The 26,120-nt window shown below is 36.7% G+C and overlaps 1 protein-coding gene across 1 annotated transcript in view; it reads left to right on the top strand.

Moving 5' to 3' along the window:
• LOC121386244 (dynein heavy chain 8, axonemal-like) overlaps positions 1-26,120 on the top strand; it is a 240,158-nt gene that overhangs the window by 55,970 nt on the left and 158,068 nt on the right. Inside the window, exons 15-19 of the mRNA XM_041517077.1 lie at positions 6,322-6,457; positions 8,764-8,951; positions 15,123-15,320; positions 16,331-16,450; positions 19,149-19,371. Of these exons, the coding sequence (XP_041373011.1) occupies positions 6,322-6,457; positions 8,764-8,951; positions 15,123-15,320; positions 16,331-16,450; positions 19,149-19,371 (865 nt within the window). The remainder of the gene's footprint in view (positions 1-6,321; positions 6,458-8,763; positions 8,952-15,122; positions 15,321-16,330; positions 16,451-19,148; positions 19,372-26,120) is intronic.

The following is a 26,120-nucleotide window of genomic DNA, read 5'->3' on the forward strand; positions in this document are numbered from 1 at the left end:
TGATGCTTGAATCAATACCAGCCGTCTTCGTTTTATAGTTCCCTCCTTAAGAAGGGAAAAATAACTCACAGTTTCCGTTTAATCAAGTCTGTCATAATTTACAACGTACGCAGATCGACTTACTATAAAATAGTACGGTCCTCCCCAACAATCTGGAATGTCAACACCACGAGCTATAACACGTTTGAGTGAGTCGACAGCTTCAGACTTGCTTTTATACCACTGGGAATCCTCCGATATCACTCTCTCTGGTTCACGTCGTGGGTGTGCCACAATGATCCAAGAGTACTGTTTGCACATGTCGTATGCAATCGCACAAATGAGCATTGTCGTACACAACATTGGTTTATATTAGTCTTTAGGAAGATATACAGTACAGAGTTCTCCAGGTAAAATACCCGTACGTAGTTGACCATATTCGGGATTACTGTATGGTGCCACGTCTACTAACAGATATCCATATTTTCGTGATTGCACGGCATCTTGATATGCCTCAGCAAAGTACTTAGACTGACCGGGAAATATCTGTGAAGCAAAAATCTTATATTCATGCGCTGATCGCGCATTAGCCATTAACACGAACAAATGTGTATTTAAACTCATGGTTCGAGAACACGTTCCTTTAGGGTAAAGACTTTGTTGTAAACTAATGCAGGTAATACCCAAATGATGCGACAGAGTAGAATAAAGTTTTAACATGAGTTGACTGTTGCATACTTCCATCATCAGATCGTCCAATACCAACACCATACGTTTCTGAGACTCGTCTGCCCACGTGTTCAGCTCTTCCTGTGTCGGTAGTCCCTCGTAGAACAATATGTTAGGAACAGAGTGTTGCATGTCTGTGTATACATCCTGCCATACTACATAACAATAAACAATGAGTTTAGGTGCTATATCAAACACAACGTTCGCATGTTCCAAAACACGTTTTGTAAAAAACGTTTTCCCACTTCCACTTCCACCTACTGTTGTAATTGTTGTAGGAGTCGTTATCTTTATAAGACATGTTTGTTCAGGCATAGTTTAGAGTGAACCTATAGCTACGAATCCAATTCAACCAATAAAGTTTTTACGTTAGTGATTATTCATTTATTATTCGTACATGTACACATATTAAATTTAATCTATTGTTTGTCAAATTTATATGGAAACAAAGCACTAGTTTTCATTTCCTTTCAGTTGCCAAATTTCATAAACAGTTTCACTAACTAAAACATTTCTAAACCGCTTTTGAATGCACCCTGTCGTACCCATTATCCTCATTACACGCTTCAACAAAAGTAACCCGGTTTCCTACGTATTTCGTAGCGTCTATAATAAGCCTCAGAACTCGGTCAACGTTACAATAGACGCGTGTCACCTATTGTACCTCCGAACAATACTCAGAACTCGGTCAACGTTACAATAGACGCGTGTCACCTACTGTACCACCGAACAATAGGTGCATATCTATTGTAATAATGTCAACAATCAGAGACGTCACCATTATACTAAGAAAGAACAATAGGGGATGTCTCCATTGTACTAAGAGAGAACAATAGGGGACGTCTCCATTGTACTGGAGTGGGGACCCATTGTTCCGGAGGTGCATATCCATTGTATTGGAGGCGTACCCATTGTATTCCCATTGTTGTCCCCGCTACATACAAATTATACTACTCATGTGACAGTACATGCTCTTAATTTTGTTTTCGCCTGTGGCGATATTAATTGTTTTAGAGGGCCGTGTGCAGTTCCAAATTGCACTTAAGCCCAGATGGGCAACTTGTTACGTGATACCTTTGCGCAACGGTCATCGAGCTTTTCTAATACACACCCAGCGCAGGTGTGGAGGCCATGTGGCTAGTAGTTACGTAATATCTCCGTTAGTGCTGTTTATGGCCAGGGGATTGCTCGCGGATGGCGACAGCCAGTCTGATGATCAGAGAAAAATATGCCGGCGTGGTGGTTGTGGAAAATCCACATGATACGTGAGGTACCGCCTTGTACCCCCAGGCGATATTCGCTGTCTCTGAGAGTTTTGAATAAATAGCTAGGATTTAGATATATCGACAGAAACATTTTGGAAGTATCCAGGGGCACGGTCGTCGTCCACTGAACGATCTATATTAGTTCAGACGGGACTTTGGTAAATATATATTTTCTGCTCTGTGTATAACCTTGATGTGATTGATGTGACTTTAAATATTTTAATACTGTATTATACCAATATTATTTAGACGGTGCTGCCGGTCATCTGACACAGTATTCTGTAGGCTCACCGTTCTGATATATATATATATAAAGCTTAGCCAGTCATCCTAGAGGACCTAGGTAAACTGTAGGTTATTGTCTTTATTGTGATAGGTACCAGTATTAATTCTGTGTTACAAGGTTACTGAATGAGTAGTTAAGGGTTAATTAAAAATTAACCAGTTAGGAATAGATTGGTAATTCCTTTATTAATTAAGTTCCCCTGGAAGCGTTTCTCCATTATCACACGTGTGTGTGTTAGCGTTTCTCAATTATCACACGTGTGGGTGTTGTGTCACGGTGAAGTGATTAGCATATTGTGTAAACTAGACACCTAGAGATTAACTAATTAAGTGATCAGTTCTGGGTTGTTATTATTTATTTGTTGTTGTTAATTAACTACTGCTGCAGTACATTTGTCAGCGTAGGTTAATACAGATTCCAAAGTGTATTGTGTTTTTGTTGTGTTTTCTAGTGAACTAAACGTGCTATAATAATATATACTTTATATAAGATCTTATCTCTGATCATACCTAGATGAGCCACTCGGGTAAATACTGCTCGATACAGAATGATCTAATAGATATACAGTTAGGAGAGATATTTGGACAATCGTGTTTCATTCAGTTACGGGTATTATAGGATCCCTGTGACAATGCATCATCATGTTTGCTCTCATTACATAAATAACAATAACAATGAAATAAAATAAACAAACTTACATATTAATCGATACCATACATCATTTTTGCGTAATTAATAACTCGATAATGTGAAACCTGTGCAGAATCCATTACCTAAAAACTTAAATTTTACATGAAGTAAAAATTAATAACCCAAAGCAGACAGTTTTATCTATAGGCGTCGGTGTACCTCCTCCCCTTTCCTCAACTATTAAACCGCTAGGTGCCTAGAATATATATAAGCACTGCCCTTCATCAGATGAATAAAATTAATAACTGTTCCTTCTGTCCTACATAACGGTATTGAAACATGTGTTGCCTTGTCATTGAATGATATTACATGTATGTTGTCTGCTACTACCCTAACTTTGACTTCCCCCTTTATTATATGTCCATGTATAGCATACATTTTTTTCTGCTTCTTAATGTTAGTCCCAGGCTTAATTTTACATAAACCTTTATCTTCTCCAAGATGGTATTTTTTGTATTTATGCTTGAACCTTAAATACGGAAATTCCTGGTGGGCGTACACTTCTTTTCTGGTATGATAGCTTTTCCTTGACTGCCAGTTGAATACATACTATGTACATATATACAATATAGACACTTTGGCACTAACAATTTACCTTTACCTGATAGAAAAGGTCGAAATATAATAGGAATAAACATAATCAGTTGGTAGATAAGAGGTTTTCATAACAGATAAACAGTGGTTTTCAAATATGTGTTTTACTTTTTGGACATTTTCCATACTTTCCATTGCCTGGACATGTACGAGATTTTGACAACAAAAAGATAATAGATTTATGCTTCTGAAAGAATAAAAAAGTGAAAATTGCCAAAAATGCACATATAAGGTTTTCTTAGTTCAGCGACGATATGCTGTGCAAAAAAGTTCCAAGAGTCAAGTCTTTCGTCACACTTGAAATAGTACCACCAACCACCTAGGGCTGTAAATTTCACTCCCTGCGGACTTACTATCAAATTATGGAGTGGATGGGCTGTAATAATGAAATAGAGCCGTCTGAGTGGGGATGGAGATTAGAAAGTAAAAAACTCAATCCGGAGGCACTTGTTCAGATGATTCACTGCAACTGTTTGGGAGGGTGCACTACTCAAAAGTGTACCTGCCAAAAGCATAAGATGGAATGCACCAGTGCATGTGGGCATTTCTACTTATTTTTTTGCGTATATCCAATTGAGGTTCAAGCACACTGTCCTGGGCACACACCTAAGCTATCTGGGCTGTCTGTCCAGGACAGTAGGTTAGTTGTTAGTTGGTTAATGGCTTGTGAGAGAGAAGAAGGTTTAGTGGCCTTGCACCTACCGATTGAGCCGTTAGAACTCGCTCTGGGTTGGAGCCGGTACCGGACTGCGAACCCTGTACCTACCAGCCTGTTGTCCGATGGCTTAACCACTGCGTCACCGAGGCTGGTATGTGGGCATTGCCAAGTTGGCAAAGTTCTGTGACAATATGGCAAATAAGCCGTGATATATTAGGATGATGAACAAGACTGAGTCTGAGAAGCAATAAGATAGGATATTATGTGTCATGACGTCAGTGCTTATTCGCAGCGTTGTGCCTTGATTACTTCATTGATGATGTCATGACGCCAGTGCAAATGCAATGTTCATTCCAGGAACTACTGTTATTTGAAAAACATAATGAAAATAGCATTAATTATAACATCAGGTTTAAAAACACTTACAATTTGATGGTTATCAATAAGAATTTTGAAGTTTTTTTGCTGGTAACCATCTTGTTTTTTTATGTCATTTTTAAAAGACTTTCCCATGTGTCAAAATTGTCCAACTTTTGATATGTTGTTCTCCACTTCGAATAATACAATAAACGATCATAAAACATTTTGTTGCAATTTTTCTGAGGTTAGGTGGTATATTGACCCGCCTGTATCTCCAGTGTTAGCACCTAAATTAAAATAGTATTTACATTAAATGTTTTTAAGTCCGTTCACATACCGGACCCATATTTTTGTTGCTATCTTAGCACTATGATATCATAAAACCATCGTAGGCTATGGCGAATGTTGTAGTGATGTCATGGCATATGACAGTTTTACAATATTTTAGTGCCAAGATAGCTTAGAAAATGTGTAGCCAGGTCCAATAACATTGATTTATGAAGGTGTAATTGAGGTTAGGAATAGTTTTTACTACTTTTATCCTGAGTTGGGTATGTTTCACATGTAGCATACCAAATGACTGGGACTGAAGTAATACGATGCAGTGGCTCTTTATTAATAGTCTAGTCAGGCTAGAAACAATACAACCCTTGTGTATTGCCATACTTACAGTGTCAAAAATAGACTACTGCAAAGTTTCTTAGTATTATTTCTTTAACATTTATTGTTGTAGTGCATCAGATATGTTTGATGTTTTAAAATGAAGTAACTTGCCTCATATTATACAAAGTAATGTTATTACAGTTTGTAGCAAACACACCGCACTTGCATATTCAGTACTGCAGATAAAAAGCCAGTGGCATCCTAAACAATATCATATGACACAATTACAATGTCATGGCCATTTACGGCCAATTACAAAAGCTGGACCTCAACAATGACATCAAAACAGTTTCTTAATATCTTTAAGACCTCTTTTGTTACCAGTTTGTAATTAATATATCAGAATTTAAGTTCAGTACGAAGTTTGCGAATTAAAATCACATAATCGGAGTACCTGTAATGTTTGTATTAATTACATGTCGACATTCCAAATTTTAAAAGGCCGTCATTTAAATATTATAAAACAATGTTGAAACTGTAGACGATGACAGGACCTTGCTTAGTTACAGTTCACTGCCTATATGTCCAGCTTGATCTGACCTCGTTTGAATATATAATTTTTGCACACGGCATGCTAGTTAGGTTACAGAGAAACACATGTAATTGAGTGAGTACTAGTAATTTTTACTTGTACACCTTTTTTGGTTCACACATTGTAATCACACTGGAACAAATAAAATGTTATGTATATATTTTTTTCTTTGCAACTAATGCAAGATTACGATAAATGCAGTACCAAGTTCTTGTTCATATTTTCGTAAAAATAGCGGGGTATGTCAACGGTGGTTTTTTTTTACGAAATGAAACTGAAAGCCACATAATTAATAATTATTTATTGTTTGAATTTAAGGGAAGAATGGATCTCTTTATTATTATTAAATACAAACAATAATTAACTGTAATTAAGTTTGTGGATTCATTTTAACTCGAGCTTATTTAAAGGTGCGGTTTATGTAGAGATGAAGGTTGGAACTTGGCCTAAAAACAAGATGTGTGGTTTATACACTAGTGCGTGTAATAGGCTGGAAAATATAGTATGTAAAAATTAATTCAATAAATAAAAAGCACCATTAACATGTTATAAACTCTTTTTCCAGATTCGTCCACCATGTCTGTTTACTTATGAAGGCAAAAGGATTGTTCGAAACTTCAACAGAATTGCGCGAGTTCTCGTACAATATGAAATATTGTACCATTCTGCCTGGTTCCAATCTGCCGAACTTGCTTTCAAATGTATGTGTATTTTTGGTTAAAATAGACTAGTCACACACATTGTCTAATCAAAATATACACTTCTGCTCCACACGTATTAGAATAAAAATAATTAAATTTCAGTTACATTCATTATAATATAACGTCATCTCATTGGTTCAGCTGTAGCAATGGGAGTTTGTTCATTTCTCGATTACATAGTCAGGAAACTTCATATCTGATGTCATTTTATATAGGTAAGTTGTCTTATTGAATATTATTGTTTATGGACCAAAAATAATTCAAAATAAAGTAAATTTAATTACTGTAAATCATGTAATTAATACGTCGTGTTATTATTGCGTCCGTACATGAGTGAACAAAAATGCGTATTTTTATTAATGCGTTGGGCAAAAGTCCACATCACATAAAAACCACAGTTGTGTTGTGATTATATTGTTTGGGCTTCATCTTTCATGTTAAAAGAAGTCAGTAGTTGTTTTCACAGCTACTACATAACCTGAAGCTAATCGCATGGTGGGTCGACCAAGAAGCCCTAAGTAGTGTAATTAGTATAACTACACCTTATTGTTAAGGGTATGCCTCGCACTTTTGTGTGGTGATTGCATCTAATTAATCCACCAATAGGAATAAAAGGTAAACAGGTCGCTATTACAGGGCACAATATTTCACGTGAACGCAGATGTAATATTCTAACAAATATTTTAAACTGATTTTATACACATGATGCGCAGCACAGGAATAGACGTTAACAAATGCGGTATATTGCAACAGTGACAACTTGCGACCAGTCCAAATTAAATGCCATGTATAGAGTCGACCCAAATGGTTTGAAGAAATACGCACGGATTGTTGGTTACGGTTATATAATTTTCTACCATTTCATTTTTAAAGGAATATATTTGGTAATAAATTTGTTGATTATAATTTTACAAATGTTCAAAACAGTTTAAATGTATACAGTAATCCAGAAGTGTAAGAAAATTTGAAAAATAGTCACATCGCAAAATGAGCTTTTTAAAAACAAAACGTTTGGAACATCACTGTATTATATAACCGCTATGATATTCCAGAAAAGTGAAAATAGAATGGCAACATCGAAACGAAAGAAAGATTCTTGAAGTATTCACAAAAAGACGTTTAACAAAAATAGTTTTTGTATTTTGTTTCATCTTTATATTATAAAAGTTTTATTTTATTTAGAAGTATTATAGTAAAATCCTGCACATTTTTTGTATTGGGAATGAGTCTAAACAAAATTCATCAAGTTATTATTGCGTCGATGTGTTCGCCGCATTTTTCGCATTAATTACTTGCTCGCATTAATTTCATGATTTACAGTATAAGGATTGTCTGTTATTTCTTTTATGTCTATGAAATGTTTGTTTTTTACCCGCAAACGTATGTGAGAACAACTTTTTTGTTCATACCACAATGAGTGTAAAAGAAATAACAGACAATCGCTAAATAAATTATTCAGATATTGAGATTACGATGTTCTGATGGTCAAAAGAGGTGGGGGTGAGTTTATATAGAAAGAAAAATAAAACTGTTAAAGGGACACACCCTAGTTACGGCTAGTTGTTAACCATTACGGTGTTGTTTTTCGCTATTAAACCCATTTTTTCACAAATAAAATTGCACTTTACTTACCGTTTATTATTTAGAATATACATTTCCATTCACCTGAAGTGTTTTTTGGTAATCCTGGTTTTTGTAATACCACAAAATGCATTTTTCGTATTTCATAAATCGCACGCACGTCTGAGAAAAAACCGTTGAGCAGACGAGGTCTAATCTAGTTTTAGAGAGGATATTTCCATTTCAATGTCACAGACGTTGGTATATCACGTGACCGTTATCATTTTGGTTCGGTTTGTTTTCTCTGCACGGTTCGCGCAATCAACATCCGATTTGTTGTTGTTCATTTGTGAGATTTTTCTTCACAGTTCGTGAAAATTTTCAGTAACAATAAAGTTCAGACAAGTAAGTGTCTCAATACAAAACGTTACAAACCCTTAAAACCAATAATTTTGCTAAGTCTTACGATATCTGGAGAGGGGATACAACCAGGACAGAACAGTTGGAACATGTCCAGGAGAAGTGAAACGAATGCACCCCAAGTCTGTGAAATTTGTCGTGACGTAGGCATTGTTGTGCTTCGAGCGACATCTACCGGTGACATCAGAATACAAACTTTCAAAATTATTTCAAACAATTGGGACATGGGGATTCCCATGGTATTTATCGATATAAAACCTGCTTTTTCACTCCATTTGATAAAAACGTGATAAAAGAATAAAAGAAACTCTTTGTTGTATTTCCAGATCTTCAGGTGCCAGTGTTGGTCTATCATCCCATCACAAACGAACTGGTTATGAACTTTGAGCCTTACCTCCTCGAGGTTATGAAGGAGGCTGACCACATGCTGAAACTCAACTTGGAGGTTCCACATACAGCCAAACTGTTGCTAGTCCGAGGCGATAATTTGCGAAATAATGTTGCTGAAATGCAGGTTGGTACAGTTTTGATCTTTGTTGATATTCCAAAAATGGAATAGTTAAGTATAAAAAACCCTGAAAAACCTCAAAAAAACATAGACAACGTATACCTCAAAAGTGTTTATTTAGCAAAGAGATGTTAAATTCTCTTAGTTACGTGTCTTTTGGTGGTGGTGGTGGTGGTAGTAGTAGTAATAGTATTTTTTATTATTTATGGCAGTCATGCATGAAAAAAATTAAATAATGGAAAAAGTGTCATCTGCATGTGCATGTTTACATTAAATGTACTAGTGAGTGACGTCAGTAAAAGTGAGATCACACGTCCATCGTTTTTGAAAATGACTGTGATGTTCCACCATTGTTAACCTTCTGAGTACTGCAGGCGACGACGTCACGTCAGTCAACATACTGTACACTGTATACAGTGCATTCCCCAATTCATATCCCCGCCGTTTTTGCACACGACACTCACCGGAAACGGAAATATAATAAAAGACAAAAGATTTTTTTTTCAAAATAGTGGCTTTTGTTTTGATTTTTTCAATTGAAAATACCTTGATATTTTGAGTTCAAAAAGTAATTTCGGCAAGTATTTTCGCTTGACAACAATGGCCGTACGCGGTCATTTTCAGGGATCGATAGCCAATTGTGACTGCTAATTTGATAATAAATTTGATTGTTTTACCAACAACGAAAATTACCAAATATTGCAATATGGATCGTAGTTCGGGTTTAAAAAAATATTCTGGTCAGAAACCCACTGTTATCGGGAACAAGGGACATAAATACTGAACAGCTGGCCACAAATGTCCGTAAATAAAGCCAACTTTTTCAATTTTTTGCCTAATTTTAATCACCATTAGCCGATCTAAAAATAATAAAAATTACAAAAAAGACACGAAAATAATACTTACCGATTCATATATGAACTTTATTTCATGTATTTATAAAACATTTCAGTGAATATATGTGAGTAAAAATTATAAACTTGTACCCACTCAACGTGGTTTTTATTAAAAACTAATCCAGTAGTCTAAAAGTTAAACAAAAATGCTTGCCGAAAACCATTCTTTCAACCAGATATTTTTCATTGAAAAATTAAAAACTAAAGCTCTCAATTAATCTATTTCCTATTATTAATTCTGGTGAGTGGTGTGTTAAAAACGGCGGGAAATATTAATTGGGAAATGTTGACATGCGTGACGTCGGACTAGATATCTCGCCTGCTGTAGTCAGAAGGTTAATAATATTACTGCATTGAAAATACCTTGGGGTACTCAGAACAGATCAAAAAGCTCTAAATTAGTAAGGTCTAAAGCCTTGCTTGTTAGTGCCAACCTAGTATATATTTATTACATACCCTAAAATGGAATTTGCGTACCAAATAATTACAAAAAGAATCTAATATGACTGGCTGATAATGGAAATTTCCTAATTTACAGAACTATTAAGATTTAATTGTGTTCCTTATAGATATATATGTGAACTGCTGAACTAAGGAGATTACCCATATGTATAACACCTTGAGCTATAAACAGTAGCATTGAACCTGGAAACATGGCTAGGCTCACGCCAGCCGATCGCCAATTTGCCATGGGCTAATAGAAATATCATTTGGCGAACAAAATATTTCTCGTATCGCCAAACTGGTAAAAACTAAATCTGACGATAAAGATGCTCAAGTTAATAATGATTATTACTCTTTTTTTTTTTCCTTTTTTTTTCTTTTTTTTCACTAGTATCTAATTATCAGAAACACAATTTCTATGTTACAATTGCTTACCAGCGCTATTTATTTACATCTACAATTTAAAGATGAGAAGACTTATACAGTCAACTCCACTTATTTGCACATCGGTTTATAGCATAATTCGGTTAATCGACTATTTTCACCCAACACGGAACCATTTGCCCTTATAACACTACAAAACATCCGGTTAATTGCACAGACTACAGGCTATATATCGGTTATTTGCACATATAAATAACGATTTTTTTTTTTTTGGTGCTAAATTAATGTCACAAATGACTGAGAGTGTCTATCAAACTTTGGCAAAAAAACTCAAATAAATCACCGATTAATCTGTTTTGTTTGAGCTCACTGTGTGGTAAGCCGACTGTAAGTGTAATCGCTGTTTACAGAGTCGACGTGTGACATGCAAATGAGATGGTGTGCACGTTACTACTGGTGAATCACAATACCCGACTACAAGATTTAAGAATGACATAATTAAGTTGAATAAACCTAAGACCTAATGTTTTGTTTGCAATATATTGCTGTTAATCAGAGGCCATCTCAATAACAAGTAACTCTCCGACTATTATTTTTAGAAGTACCGCCTGTGCGCTTGTACGCATGCGCACTCAACTATTGAGGCCCTATTCGATTGACGTGTTCAGGGCAATCATTGTTCTGTATCAGTTATTACGTTATGTTGAGAAGCCGTGTTAATAATTAAAAGATTACAGATCAATCGTCCTAGGCGGTTATGTTTTTAATAAATGTGACCGAGAAAGGGTTGTTGTTCACTTATTCATTAGATGCAGTGTACGCTATATCTGTTAAACGCAAAAGAAACGATTTATCACTTGCTTCCCGGAAAATGTAGCGGAAAAAAAAAGACTGGTGGGGGAGGTCGTCAAAAAAACAAACATAACAAAGACCGTTATTTATGGATCGTCCCTAAGTTTCTGCTATATTGTTAGACACCAATCAGTCGGACCTCACCATGAAGGTCAGTCAATTGTGTTAGACCGGTCATGCATGCAATGCAGACTGCTGGAACTGATAACGACTCACTAGCCGAGCTTAACTTTAATTGCTTAACAATAGCAAAGTCATTATTTGGGGATCACAAATAATACCAAAGCTTGCCGTATCTTTTGGGATGGAAAGAACACACCATACCAGCAAATGCATACAAGTTCACGTAATTCTATTCGGTCAATCAACAGCCCGGTAATTCCGGAAACTGACGTCATTTTGTAAACACGTGCACCGATGAAACGTGAACTTTTTGATGGTTCTGTTGTTTCAAGTTTATCTCATTAACTACATGGCTAATACACTTTGTTTACACTAGTGGATGGTCAGTGGGTTTTTTTTTAATGCACAAAGTTTGTGTTTTTAGAAAACGACGCCAGTTTGTGTTTTTAGAAAACGACGCCCAGTGACGGACGTTGTTGGTTTTTTAGAAAATGATTTCTGGTCTGGCAGATTAAAACAAAAACGCCATGCTAATTATATATATCGATAGATATATTTTTTTACATTTATATATATCCAACTGCATGTGACATGTGTTAACTGTAATAGTTCCGGTATGAAGTACCTCATTATGCTAGACTGTCTCCCATGCCACTTTGTAGTTGGATGGCTGTTACAAAGTGAAAGTCGGTACTCTATCGGTTAATCGACTAACCCGGTTAATTGCACAAAATCGAGCAGCACCGAGGGTATGCAAATAAGCGGGTTTGACTGTATTAGCAATTAAAAACAAACTGGTGTTATTGTATATACAGTGTTTTTCTGATACAGACGGGCAGCTTACCCACTCTAATTGTCAATCTAGGTCATTGCAACTGATAGCCAATCAGAATAAGGTATTTGCCTAATTAGCATTAACCGTGGCCCCAGTGTGGAAATAGACATTGGTTTTAGTTCAGACTTTGGCTTGTGGAGATCAATGATATTGAAAACCGTGTTACACACTGCTAATAACATTTAATCTCACTGGTGGTAATATATGGTGTTATACATTCCTGCAGGAGGTATGCCTTTTAAAGGAACTTTGAGCAAACTTTCATTTTCGTGTGAAAAATTTGGAGGGGGCAAATATCAAATATGAGTATTTGTATAATCGGTCAAACCCCCTCCCCCCAATTTTTATATATTATATATAAAGAAGACTTAACAACTAATATTAATAAAAGATCACTACTAATGGCTAAGTAAGTACGACTGACAGCAATATAAACAACAAGTTAGTGGTCACCTATCTGCATGATCTTCAGGTTACTAAATTTTTGAACGACTAGTCAAATATTGCAAATACAATAAAAGGGTGTGTTTTCGTTGAGAAAATTAAAATTGAATTTGATTATTTATGGTTGCAGGGCAGCTAAATATTACATTGATATGGTATCAGTATTTTGATCTATGGTCCTTTTCATCAGGGAACATTGTTCTCGTACTATGGTATTTACTACAAGTTATTTATTTCTGAGCCAATTGGTTTCTAAATTGCACACAAAAATATTTCCGAAGCATGTTTTTTTTTTTCTTATTTCAAATCTAGCTGAAATTATATACAAAAAATACAGTGGTCATGGAGGCTGGGAAGGACTATAGGTTGTAACAATATCCGTCAAATACATGTATGTAATACATGTTAGGCCTACGGTGTCACAAAATAAAGTGGATGTACAGCTGATTATAGATAATCACGTTTTCACTAAACTAATTAATTGTATGACAAAAGATTTGAATTCAACAGGGTGTGTACAAATGACCCTCGCATATTACCTATATTCACAGACATGCAAACGCCTGTACATAAGCATCTGGTCCAGGACAAATTAATTTTTGTGAAACTTTTTATTTTATTTGTTTAATTAGTTTGGGTTTTGGGTTGGGTTTTTAAAAATTGTGTTGTTCTATATTTAATATAGAACATACAACAAATGCTCTTAGCTCAATTATCCAAAGTCCTGTATGAACTTAATAACCATGGTAAACAGGTTTAGTTTTTTACTTGGACTCAAGTTGGCCAATGAATATACAGTTAAGGGTTATTTTCTTACTGTATTGTGTAATTATATGATTAATAAAAGAGAACAGTAACCAATCAGTAGATATACCCCATGGATCATTTGACCGGCACCACGAAAAAATTATTTCTGGGCCTTCAAAATAAAATCGGTCATAACCAAATACAGACCTATGCGAAATTAGTTTTGTGTTGATTTCACAGAACATAACCTTTACACTCGGTCCATTCCACAACAGCATAGGGTAACACATTTAGTAAAGTAAGTCAATTACCTATATGGGCTCAAATATACAGGGTAATATTTTTTCAAACTGCACAGTGTGCAGATTGCTTCCACAGCTACTGATTGGCTGGCTTAAAAATCACGACGTTTGGTTGGTTGCTTGCCATGGCCGGAACTTCACTTTCATTCATATAATGTTTCCATTCATGAGTTAGATTACACATGTTATACGATCTACAAAGATTTACAAAAACAAATTGACTCATTTGTTTCGTAAACATAAAATGGTATATTTTCATAAGCAGCGGCTTTAGTAAGATATAAAAATAATTATTTTCAAATGCAAATACAGTTGTATTATTTTGTACTGTAAACATTTGGCTATAAAAAGAACGCCGTTATGTTGTGACGTCACTTACATTATGTCATGTAATGCGCGTAAGAGTATATGACGTAATGGCTGATGGCTTTGTTGTAGACTGCAGAAGAATTAAAAGAAGAATTAAAAATCAGTTAAAATTGACAATGAGTACCCGGTAATAAAGAGAATAACCAGCTCGCTACGAGGAGTTACAAATTATCTGTCCCTCGTGAATGAATGTTGTAAAACCCTCGCCAAAGGCTCAGGTTTACAACATTCATTCACTTGCGACAGATAATTCGTAATTCCTCGTAGCTCGTTAGTTATTCTCTAAATATAGAACAAGTTGATTTACAACAGGATAGATATAACAGAATATGCATTGCTTAATACAGTATACAGCCTTTAGTTATTAATTGTCTTGAGTAACTGAGTTGTTAATTACACTAGATAAGCCTTTACGGAGAATCTTGGTAAGTCTTATGTAACAGTTTAAATCTTATGTACCTATTAATTTTATTTTATTTGACTTTCTGTGATACCCCCAAATAATTACTTGCTTTTTTTTTTCAAGCCTGGAAAATGACATTTTTAACTTTCATTTCCTGTTGTAAACCCACTTCAAATAATGGTATTCTGGTTAAAACATTTCAAATTTGGCTAAAGAAAAAAAAAAACTTTTAGCCAAATTGGCTAATTTAAAAAAAAGCTAGCGTTAGCCCAGCATGGATCCAGCTGTAGAATCGAATATGTGTATTGGATTGTATTCAGGACTATAATGAGTACGTAATAAATGCTTGTATTATTCTTACATACTTGTTATTTTTAGATGTTGCTGAGTGAGAAATCGACCCTGTTTGATTCAATATCATACAGCTTGCATGTTCTTCTTGGACCTGCCATGAAGAAAGTAGAAGCAGCTTACAAAGCTGGTCTCGTCTCCTACACTTGGACATCTCTCAATCTTCCAAACTTCTTTTCCAAAATAAGGACAGAACTTCACGAGCTGAAAATAATTGTTAAGCAGGTAAATAGTACTCGAAGAGATACCTTGGATCACATTATCGTTTATAGACTGCAAGATGACGCAATGGACAGACAGTTTGGTTTTACCAAATTCTGTCTTCCCTTGTTTATATTAATAAATAAATGAAAAAGTATCAGTTTGTCACAAAAATGCACCAATAATGTTTCAGTTGGAAAAGTGCATTGAAGTGAAAAACTTAGGGAAACACAGAACATAGAAAACATTGCATGCAACAGCACATTCACATGTTGATCACAAACACTCAAACCTATTACTAACTGTAAGTGATAATACTCTAGATACTTGTTAAAATCTAGGTCCTTGTGAATATATTATTTTAATTAATTCTGCCTATAAAATAGTAACTACATTATGTGTGTATAAATTGTGTATATAATTACTGTAACAACCCATGTCTTCTCCCTTTGCATGGGTTGATATTTGTCAACAAGGGAATGGTCGAGAAAATATAAACTAGCAGTTTAAAAAAACCCAAAAAACTAAACTGTAAGTGATAAAATATTAATAATTGTGAACGGGTGTTGAATTACATATGTGATCTATTGTCAAGTGCATTGGTAAGCTTAGTAATGACATCATCAGCACTGTCATCTATAAAGTGATAGCAGTGTTCCCAAAACATCTGACTTCTACAGGGCAGTGCATTTTTTATTTTCATAACAGAAGGTAGTCAGGGATTCTACCAGAGGGTACAGAGGGTAAAATTACACACCCTAAAATCTTGGAAATTTAATAGGATATATTTTTGTAATCTTTAGTTGGATAATAGTAGTAAAAGAATTACTGTTTAAAATTTGTCAAAATGCGTAAAATGCAGTGTCCAATTTCAAAGTATTTCAAACCTGTAACCACTTAGTAGGGGCACTTATGGTCCATTTTGTTTGTATTACATACTATCATTATTTTCTGGCATAAAGCTTGGTAGTTCTGTGGTTCCACATGTAGTATTGCAGTGAACAGTAGACTGCTTTATCTTAATCTTTGTACAGGTGAAAGATTTGAAGGATACACACATCATGAAAATTCTGCAAGATATCAGTAACACTATGCTGTACGACCTTCCAGAAGTGCTTCCATGTAAACTGAGTGTAATCCTCAAACATATGACGGTAATTATACCCAACTTGATAGGGGATATAGACAATTTGTTTTGTAGATAGCTCTTACAAGACATGTTATTTTTAATATATGTCTGATTATGATATATATTGTGGTAGATCACTACTATAATTATGATTATGTAAGGATAGTAAAGTGCCATATATTATGGTACAAGATTACAGTTTTGCTTCTGAAAGGAATTAAATGTCTGTATAGTGACATCTTGGCACATGCATAGCTGCATGGGCATCATTTGTGAAAAAAAGTGGGGAGGGGACCGTTAATGACAAATATTTTTGTTGAGCAACTGCCTTTCACCCAGAACAAATGTCTTTGGTGCATTCTGATCGCACGTATAGGATACATAGACAGAACAACATACCAGTTTTACCATGCAATAAATAACATAACAAAGCAACTGGTATGTGGTTCTGTATTTATTACATACCACCTTTCTATATTGTGATTAACAAAAGTTTCATTAAATAACACCACTTATTGTCCTGAGTCAAGTCCCTGGCTATCCAGAGACAGGACCCGGGATAGACATGCTCGAAACCTTAGTGGTATGTTAAAATTATTCACTCCGCTCCATATCTTGCATACAGGACCATCAAACGTCACACGTAAGAACAACTTGGGATGGTGGACTGTCGCATACTATTACTAGGTCACTGTGACCTACTTTTCACGGGTCTACTGCACATAACAGTAAATTCTTGTCCAAATCATGTCTTGCATACAGATGCATACAGGACCATCAAACCACATATAGGAACTTGGAATGGTGGTTGGTCCAAAACAAACTGTTCATCCATCCCATTGCAAAAATTTCACATAATTAGACTTGAATCATACCCGTAATTTATTAATTAATATAGATATGGTTTTCCATCAAACTCCTGATGGGCGTATATGGTACCTCACCGGTAGTTTTGTTTACATATATTATTAATACCACATGCTGTTAATAATAATTAACTACATTATACAGAGGATGTAGAAGTTTTTGTAATTTGGCTGTGAGTACCCATCATGATACCGTTGGGTAGTAAATATTAAACTACGTAAAATATAGCTTGCAAACTGGTCATTTAACCTTTAGACTGCTGGATTAATTTTTGACAAAAACCACTTTGAGTGGGTACAAGTTTATAATTTTATCTCACATATATTCACTAAAATAATTTATAAATACATAAAATAAAGTTCATATTTGAATCTGTAAGTATTATTTTTGTGGGTTTTTATAATTTTAATGAGAATTTAGGTCAGTTAATGTTGACTAAAATTAGGCAAAAAATAGAAAAAGTCTCATTTACTTACTGGCATTTGTGGCCAGCTGTCCAGTATTTATGTCTATTATTCCCGATAAAAGTGGTTTTCTGACCAGAATTTAAAAAAACCCCAACGAACTATGATTCATCTCCCATTATTTAGTGATTTTCGTTGTTGGTAAAATTATTAAATTTATTATCAAGTTAGCTGTCACAATCAGCTATTGATCCCTGAAAATGACCGTGATGTGCCGCCATTGTTGTCAAACAAAAATACTTGCCGAAAATCACTTTTTTAACTCAAAATTACAAGCTATTTTTAAAACAAAAACAAAATCCTAAAGATACAAGAAGCTGAGTTATCTTCTGTTTCCTGTTATAGAAGTCTTTCCGGTGAGTGTTGTGTGCAAAATGGCGGGAAATATGAATTGGGGAATGCACTGTATACAATATGTCGACTGGCGTGAAGTCGGGCGAGATACCTCGCCTGCAGTAGTCAGGTTAAATTTTTTATGTTAAATAATAATTTAAAAAAGATGCACTTGAATATTTATTACATACCTATTCAATCTTACTATAGTGATAAAGACATTTTCAAACCGTGTAATAAATTTATTTTGTATTACACATGTGCAATCAGGAACGGAACTTTTAAATGGGTGATTCCCTTTTTATTTTTATTGCACTCGTTTATTTTGTGGTTTCGTGGTATGTGAAGTTCTCTATATATATATTGGGTTCTTTTGGTATCACGGACAGCCAGTATTATTTCGGTGCACCAAATATCTGAATTTGGTTCACCGAATACTTGAGTATATACATTGCTCCTTATTAGCATCAATGGATCATTTGTAATATTATCTGTACTCACAACAACAGTGCATGAGGACAGCATGTATTTCAGCCTTCGAAAGAACACTGGAAAGAATGGAAAGTAATCTATTAAGTTCACCAAGAGGTATCAACCTGACACAAGTGATCTACCTTGTCTGATGAATACTAACCTCCCCATGTGTGGAAATTTATCTTTTTAAGATTAAACCTGCACTTACAGTGGTGTTCTGTAGAAGATTAGTGCAACAATATTAGTCGTTGGAGAAATGGCTGTTTCCTGTTTTTGAAATCTTATCTTAAACGTTGTCTTTTAACCTATATTGCTGTGTATTTACTTTATTTTAATCTCTATTCCTGTGTAGATGTTTGACTCTGAATAAGCTGACTCCTTAGCTTGCCACTAAATATCTGGTACAAAAAGGTTGTCACTACTGTATATATTTGCCTATTAGTCTATCTTGCCTATAAGTTGAACCCTGCCTCCACACAACCCTCCATTTCAGGCACTAATTCTAAATGTTAAAATTTTAGAACTAGTGTTTCAATTCATTCCCTGCTTGAGATTGGAGTGTTATTGAATGTGTTTTTATTGCAGGACTACTCGAAAGTAGTGGCTGGGGATCTGAACCGGATGAGCCAGATCATAAAGAATGCTGTAGTTGACCTTATTTCCCTGTTTTACACTCTGGCCGGAGTTAATGAAGAGGAACAGCATCCAGAGGATCAACAAGCAGATCGCCATCCAGATCCCCAATCGGATCCCCAGTCAGATCCCCAATCAGAACCTCAGTCAGAAAAACATGTTGCTCCCCATGCAGGTCAGCTTGTATGTGCTTATTGAAAGTTTAAGTTTGTTTTGTTTGATGACACATATAGAGTCAGGGAACGTTTTGTTCAGTATCACGTTGCGATTTGCTATGCAAGTTTTAGAGATCGCTACACAATTATAAAACATTAAACAGTAATTGCTAATCAATTTTCAATGGACTAGAAATATCGCTAATCAAGGTTTTGAAAACAAAATGTTCCCTTTGAGCACATTGATTTTAGTCATCGACTATTAGATGTCAAACATTGATCATTTTAACGTATAATCTTAGAGAGAAAACCCTCTTCCATTTTTCCATTAGTAATAAGGGATGTTTTATATGCACCATCCCAATGCACTTTCTGGAACGATAATAGCCCAATGAGCCCACCGACGGGGATCAATCCCAGACCGACTGTGCATCATTTTTTTAGAAAGAATTCTTCTTGGTGGCTAATGATGATGATATTCAGAGGACTTGATGCACAACATTTTGTGTTTTTGAACAGGTATAAGAAGTACCGTAAGTGTTTTTGGTGTCCCCAATTTATAATTTGTATGTAACCTGAAAAGAGGCTATGCAGTTTATAGCTTGATTTGCTTAAGTTGTTTTTACTTGTAATACAAATTACTTGCAAAAAATAAAACAGATTAAATGTAAATAATAAAATATAAAACACACCAATCATAGATTTAAAAAAAAGACTGCTTAGCAAATATAGGTTATTACTAGAGTGTGTTTTGGTATTGTTAATATCATATTATGTTAAGAAGACAAATTGTACTATGCGAGCTTCTGGCATGCATAATCTTGAAACTTGTGGGAACAATGCCATCTACCCACCAGTAGTAAGGGGGCCTGTATAGAGTCATGACCTACTTTCCGTGACCTTGACCTTGATGATGTTGCGTGACCTCGTCCTACTGACCCGGCCATGACCTACCTTCTGTGACCTTGACCTACTTTCTGTGACCTTGATGACGTCACGTGACCTCGTCCTACTGGCCCTGACCTACTTAGACTGGCCTTGACCTTGATGACGTCACGGACTACTGTACTGTGTGGAACGTCCTACTGACCCGACCCTGACCTACTTACACCGGCCCCTGACCTACTTAGAGTGGCACGAAAGAGTATAAAAAGGCTAGATACGGTTTCATTGTCATTCGCTCGCCGAAAACGACCAGATATACGTTCGTTTTACTAGAGAACAGACGTGTTTTATGATTCTGACATTCTTGTGGCTTGTTGCACTCTATCTGGAACGAAGGAGATGGCATCGGAATATTCGATCAGTCTTAGTAGCAACAGTAGCGACGAGGACGACGTCTTGGTCTGCAAATGTTCAGAAAGACATACAATCAAATGTGTGACTAGCAAACAAGATGAGAAGAAGAGTACTCATTGTGTGGATCAAGCGGATGCTACACGCAAAATTGGGGATAGAATTGAAGATGGCGAACTCGTGGATGAACCCACAGATCAGACGGATGCTGCCTGTGAAACAGATGCTGCCTGGGATGAGGAAGATTGCTATTCGAGACGTTACGTGTTCTGTCATCGTCCCGAAATGAGACATTTCTATGCCCGGATGCTGACGTATGCTCGGTGGCCCATACAATTACGTCAAAAACCAAAAGAACTTGCCAAGGCCGGTTTCTACTACACGGGGGAGGACACTGGTCATACGTATCACACACATTCAAACATTCCTGTACCATATCTTTATGCGTCATAAGGTATATAAGTAAAATAGTTTTGGAAAACTCGTCATTTGAGGTAGAACTTTCAGAGGAGCAACATGTCAGACCAGTACAAGTTATATGTACCCGACGTGGATAAGTGGACCCGTTTCTATAAACTGCAGGCAGAAGGTAAACTTCAACCTCATTTTCCAGTGCAACGTGGTGAGAAAAGTCAGATCATGTACAGTGTGGATCGATGTCTAGAACTCTACGATCCCACGTGGAAAAAAGAAAAAGAGGAACAGAACAAATCCCCGACACCCAAAGTCGTCATGGTCTCCCCAACACAACAAGTGGTAGAGCAAGCCAAAGCCGATCTGGAACGGAAACAACAACAACAACAACAACAAAGTGGTACGGGTTGGAAAGCCCCGAAACTGCAGAAGCATTTCTAAATAAGCTATAAAAGGAACTATGTGGGTCAGATATCGTCATTTCATTTAGAGTCGTCATGCAGAGCACATGTTCAGAATGTGGTTTCACATTCTCGAGGAGAGACGCCATGTTAAGACATTTTCAACAAAAACATGCTAAAGGTCTACCACCACCACCACCACCACCACCACCACCACCACACCACCACAGCAGCAGCCACCACCACCACCACCACCACAGCAGCAGCCACCACCACCACCACCACCACAGCAGCAGCAGCCACCACCACCACCACCACCACCACCACCACCACAGCAGCAGCAGCACAACAGCAGCAGCCACCACCACCACAGCAGCAGCCACCACCACCACCACCACCACCGCAGCAGCAGCAGCCCCTAAGATTGTTACATCCGTTCACCATGATCGTGTCGGGACCCACGTCGTGTGGAAAGACAGTTTTGTTGTACAAACTGCTAAGGGATGGTAAAATCCACCCGCCTCCCCAGCGCATCACCTGGCTCTACAAACGATGGCAACCCCTCTATGATACGATCAAAATGGTTGCTTGAGTGAAATTTGTTCAAGGCATACCCGATAATTTGGAAAAGGATCGTTATTTGGATCCCAGAGTCAGAAATCTCATCGTGTTGGACGACTTGATGTCTACAGCTGGAAAAGACCCTCGCATCACCGACCTGTTCACGGAAGGAAGTCACCACAGAAACCTCTCTGTGATTGCCATCAACCAGAACTTGTATCACAGCAAGGACCCGACACAGAGAAGAAACTGTCATTACCTGGCACTGTTTAACAACCCCATCGACAAGCAGCAAGTCCTAACCTTGGCACAGCAGATGTATCCTGGAAATACTCGTCATTTCATGCAGCGGTTTGAGGAAGCTACCCATAGGCCCTACGGATATCTCTTGGTGGACTTGAAACCGACCACGCCCGAACATTGGCGTCTTCGGCCTAATGGTTTAGAGACGGGGCCGTCCGAATGGTATAAAAGCTCGAACGTAACGGCGAATGTCTCAGAAGAATTGCAGCCACCGACGAAGAAAGCTCTACATGCAAATCATGCAAAGAAACGCATCCAAGAGAAAACTACCAGGCATACCCGCCTACGAAAGTGACGACGAAGAAGATGATGAGGTAGAACCCTATCTGAAAAAAGTCAAGAGGATGCAGTCTTGCGATACGTGTGGTCTGGTCTTTAAAGACGGAAGCGACTTGCAGCGACACGTGAAAACGTGCGAAGAGGGAAATGAAAAAGAAGAAGAGCCGTCGCCCGACCTGGAAAACGAAGGCATTCGTCTCATGGTGGAACGTGAATTCGACATCAATCATGACTATATCGAAAGCAAGAGGAAACGCTACGAAGAAAAAAACATGTCCCAAGATGCCATTGAAAGAAACATGAAGACATTGCAATGGAAGTTATTTAAAGACACGTACTCTCGCTTTCTGACCTATATGCATTACTTTGACAAAGGTCCCAACACCAGAAATTTTTTACAGTTTGTGAATCCAGACAAAGATGTGAGACCACAGATTCGTTCTAAATTAAATCAGTATCGTTCATGGATCGGCGAATATTTGGATGAACAAGACGACAACGATACCGACGATGAGGATGACGACGATGATGAAGAGAAATGAACACTCATATTATTCACATGTCGCCCTTAACCTTTAGACTACTGGATTAATTTTTAACAAAAAACACGTTGAGTGGGTACAAGTTTATAATTTTTACTCACATATATTCACTTAAATGTTTCATAAATAAATGAAATAAAGTTCATATATGAATCGGTAAGTATTATTTTCGTGTCTTTTTTTGTAATTTTTATTATTTTAGATCGGCTAATGGTGATTAAAATTAGGCAAAAAATCGAAAAAGTTGCGTTTACTTACGGGCATTTGTGGCCAGTTGTCCAGTATTTATGTCCATTATTCCCGATAACAGTGGTTTTCTGACCAGAATTTTTTTTTAAACCCGAACTACGATTCATATTGCAATATTTGGTAATTTTCGTTGTTGGTAAAACGATCAAATTTATTATCAAATTAGCTGTTACAATCAGCTATCGATCCCTGAAAATTACCGCGACGTGCCGCCATTGTTGTCAAGCGAAAATACTTGCCGAAAACCACTTTTTGAACTCAAAATTTCAAGGTATTTTCAATTGAAAAAATCAAAACAAAAACCACCATTTTGAAAAAAAATCTTTTTTCTTTAATTATATTTCCGTTTCCGGTGAGTGTCGTGTGCAAAACGGCGGGAAAATATGAATTGGGGAATGCACTGTATGCAGTGTACAGTATATCGACTGACGTGATGTCGGGCGAGATATCTCGCCTGCAGTAGTCAGAAGGTTAAGGCCTCTCGATGTAACCCAGTGTGTGTCCATTTTATATATGTGTCAGTGATTTGTAATTTAGAAATAAATGAAAAACCAAAACATTGCATTTGTTTTTTGTGTTTTTTACTCTATGACTAGATTTGTGATTGGATATTACTACCGCTACTTTATAGTAGCAAGAGCTGTGTGTACAAGACAGAACATACCACGATCTTTGATATACCAGACATAATACACTAGTTGGCTATAGCTTAATGGGCCACCGACGGGGATCGATCCTAGATCGACCACTGTATTTACCCATTTGGTAATTAAAAAGCCCTGTAAAAAGGCTTGTACTCTAGGGAAATACTTGTGCTTAAAATGCAGCTAAAAGATCATAGTTTAGGTCGGAGCGTTCAGTTGCAGTCACGCGTTCTTTCTTCAAAGCAATGGGCTGGGGATCTTTCACACACACACACACACACACACACACACACACACACACTCCTTTGTTCTTAACAAATATTCCTTTCTTCTCCTTAACAAATATTCCTTTCTTCTCCTTAACACATATGCCTTTCTTCTTAACAAACATTCCTTTCTTCGAGACAAATATGTCTTTCTTTTCCTATGGCTAAAACAAAATAAAATATTTGTGTTCAATTAATCTTTATTTTACGAGGAAGGAAATGTTTTATTTACTCAACATATTTTATTTATGGTTATACAAGAAAGAAAGAAATGTTTTATTTAACGACGCACTCAACACATTGTATTTACGGTTATACGGACATATGGTTAAGGACCACACAGATATTGATTGAGAAAACCCGCTGTCGCCACTGCATGGGCTACTCTTCCGATTAGCAGCAAGGGATCCTACACCATCCCACAGACAGGATAGTACATACCATTGTCCAGTTGTGGAGCATTGGCTGGATATATACCAGACCGACCCACATCAAGGGAACACTGAGCTACGTCCCGTCCCCACAGGGTTATTAGAGGATGCTTGAAAAAAAATCGTAACATAATAAATAAATAAACAAATAAATAAGTAAGTAAGTAAATAAGTAAAATAAAAACAAACTATAAATTATTATTTTGTTTTAAAAATAATAGAAAAATATAATTTCCCCACATGAGATACGAACGACGTACCTTTGACGCTAAAGTCGACTACGCTAACGACTGAGCTACCGAGACATCAACAAAATATGTCATTTAAACCATTATATGTGCGAGCGGCGAAGCGCGGAATGAAGTGACGAAATAGGTCAGTTCATAATAATCTTGTGAATGCGCTATCAGATAGCGTAGAACGAGAATTCTATTTTACACCATTTAAATCATTTCTTATTTCACGTCTTTAAGAATGTAACTTCTAGTTCAGTATTGCCACCAACAATAAAGTAGGATACCACCGCTTCCCGGATGTAAACAGTGATAACCATTCATCATTCAGTGCGCTAAAATTAAACACACTACCTCGCGTCGGGCCGAGTCCTTAGAAGTGGTAGGTTAACGACACCACTAGAGCACCTCGATTTATGAATCATTGACTATTGGATGTGAAACATACTTTTGGACAGTTTTAGAATTTCCCCACATTAGATACGAACGACGTACCCTCAGCGCTGGACGCGAAGTCGTTCGCACTTGACTACTAAACGCATGTAAACAAAACCTGTCATTTAAACCGTTATATGTGTGAGCAGCGAAGCGCGGAATAAAGTGACGAAATAGGTTAGTTAATAATAATCTTGTGAATGCGCTATCAGATAGCGTAGAACGACAATTCTATTTTACACCTATTTAAATCATTTCTTATTTCACGTCTTTAAGAATGTAACTTCTAGTTCCGAAGAGTATTTTATTTAGAGACTGCCAACACAAGATACCACCGCTTCCCGGATGTAAACAGTGATAACCATTCATCATTCAGTGCGCTAAAATTAAACACACTACCTCGCGTCGGGCCGAGTCCTTAGAAGTGGTAGGTTAACGACACCACTAGAGCACCTCGATTTATGAATCATTGACTATTGGATGTGAAACATACTTTTGGACAGTTTTAGAATTTCCCCACATTACATACGAACGACGTACCCTCAGCGCTGGACGCGAAGTCGTTCGCACTTGACTACTAAACGCATGTAAACAAAACCTGTCATTTAAACCGTTATATGTGTGAGCGGCGAAGCGCGGAATAAAGTGACGAAATAGGTTAGTTAATAATAATCTTGTGAATGCGCTATCAGATAGCGTAGAACGACAATTCTAT

This window comes from Gigantopelta aegis, chromosome 12 (genome assembly GCF_016097555.1).
Source record: "Gigantopelta aegis isolate Gae_Host chromosome 12, Gae_host_genome, whole genome shotgun sequence".
Classification (NCBI taxonomy): domain Eukaryota; kingdom Metazoa; phylum Mollusca; class Gastropoda; order Neomphalida; family Peltospiridae; genus Gigantopelta; species Gigantopelta aegis.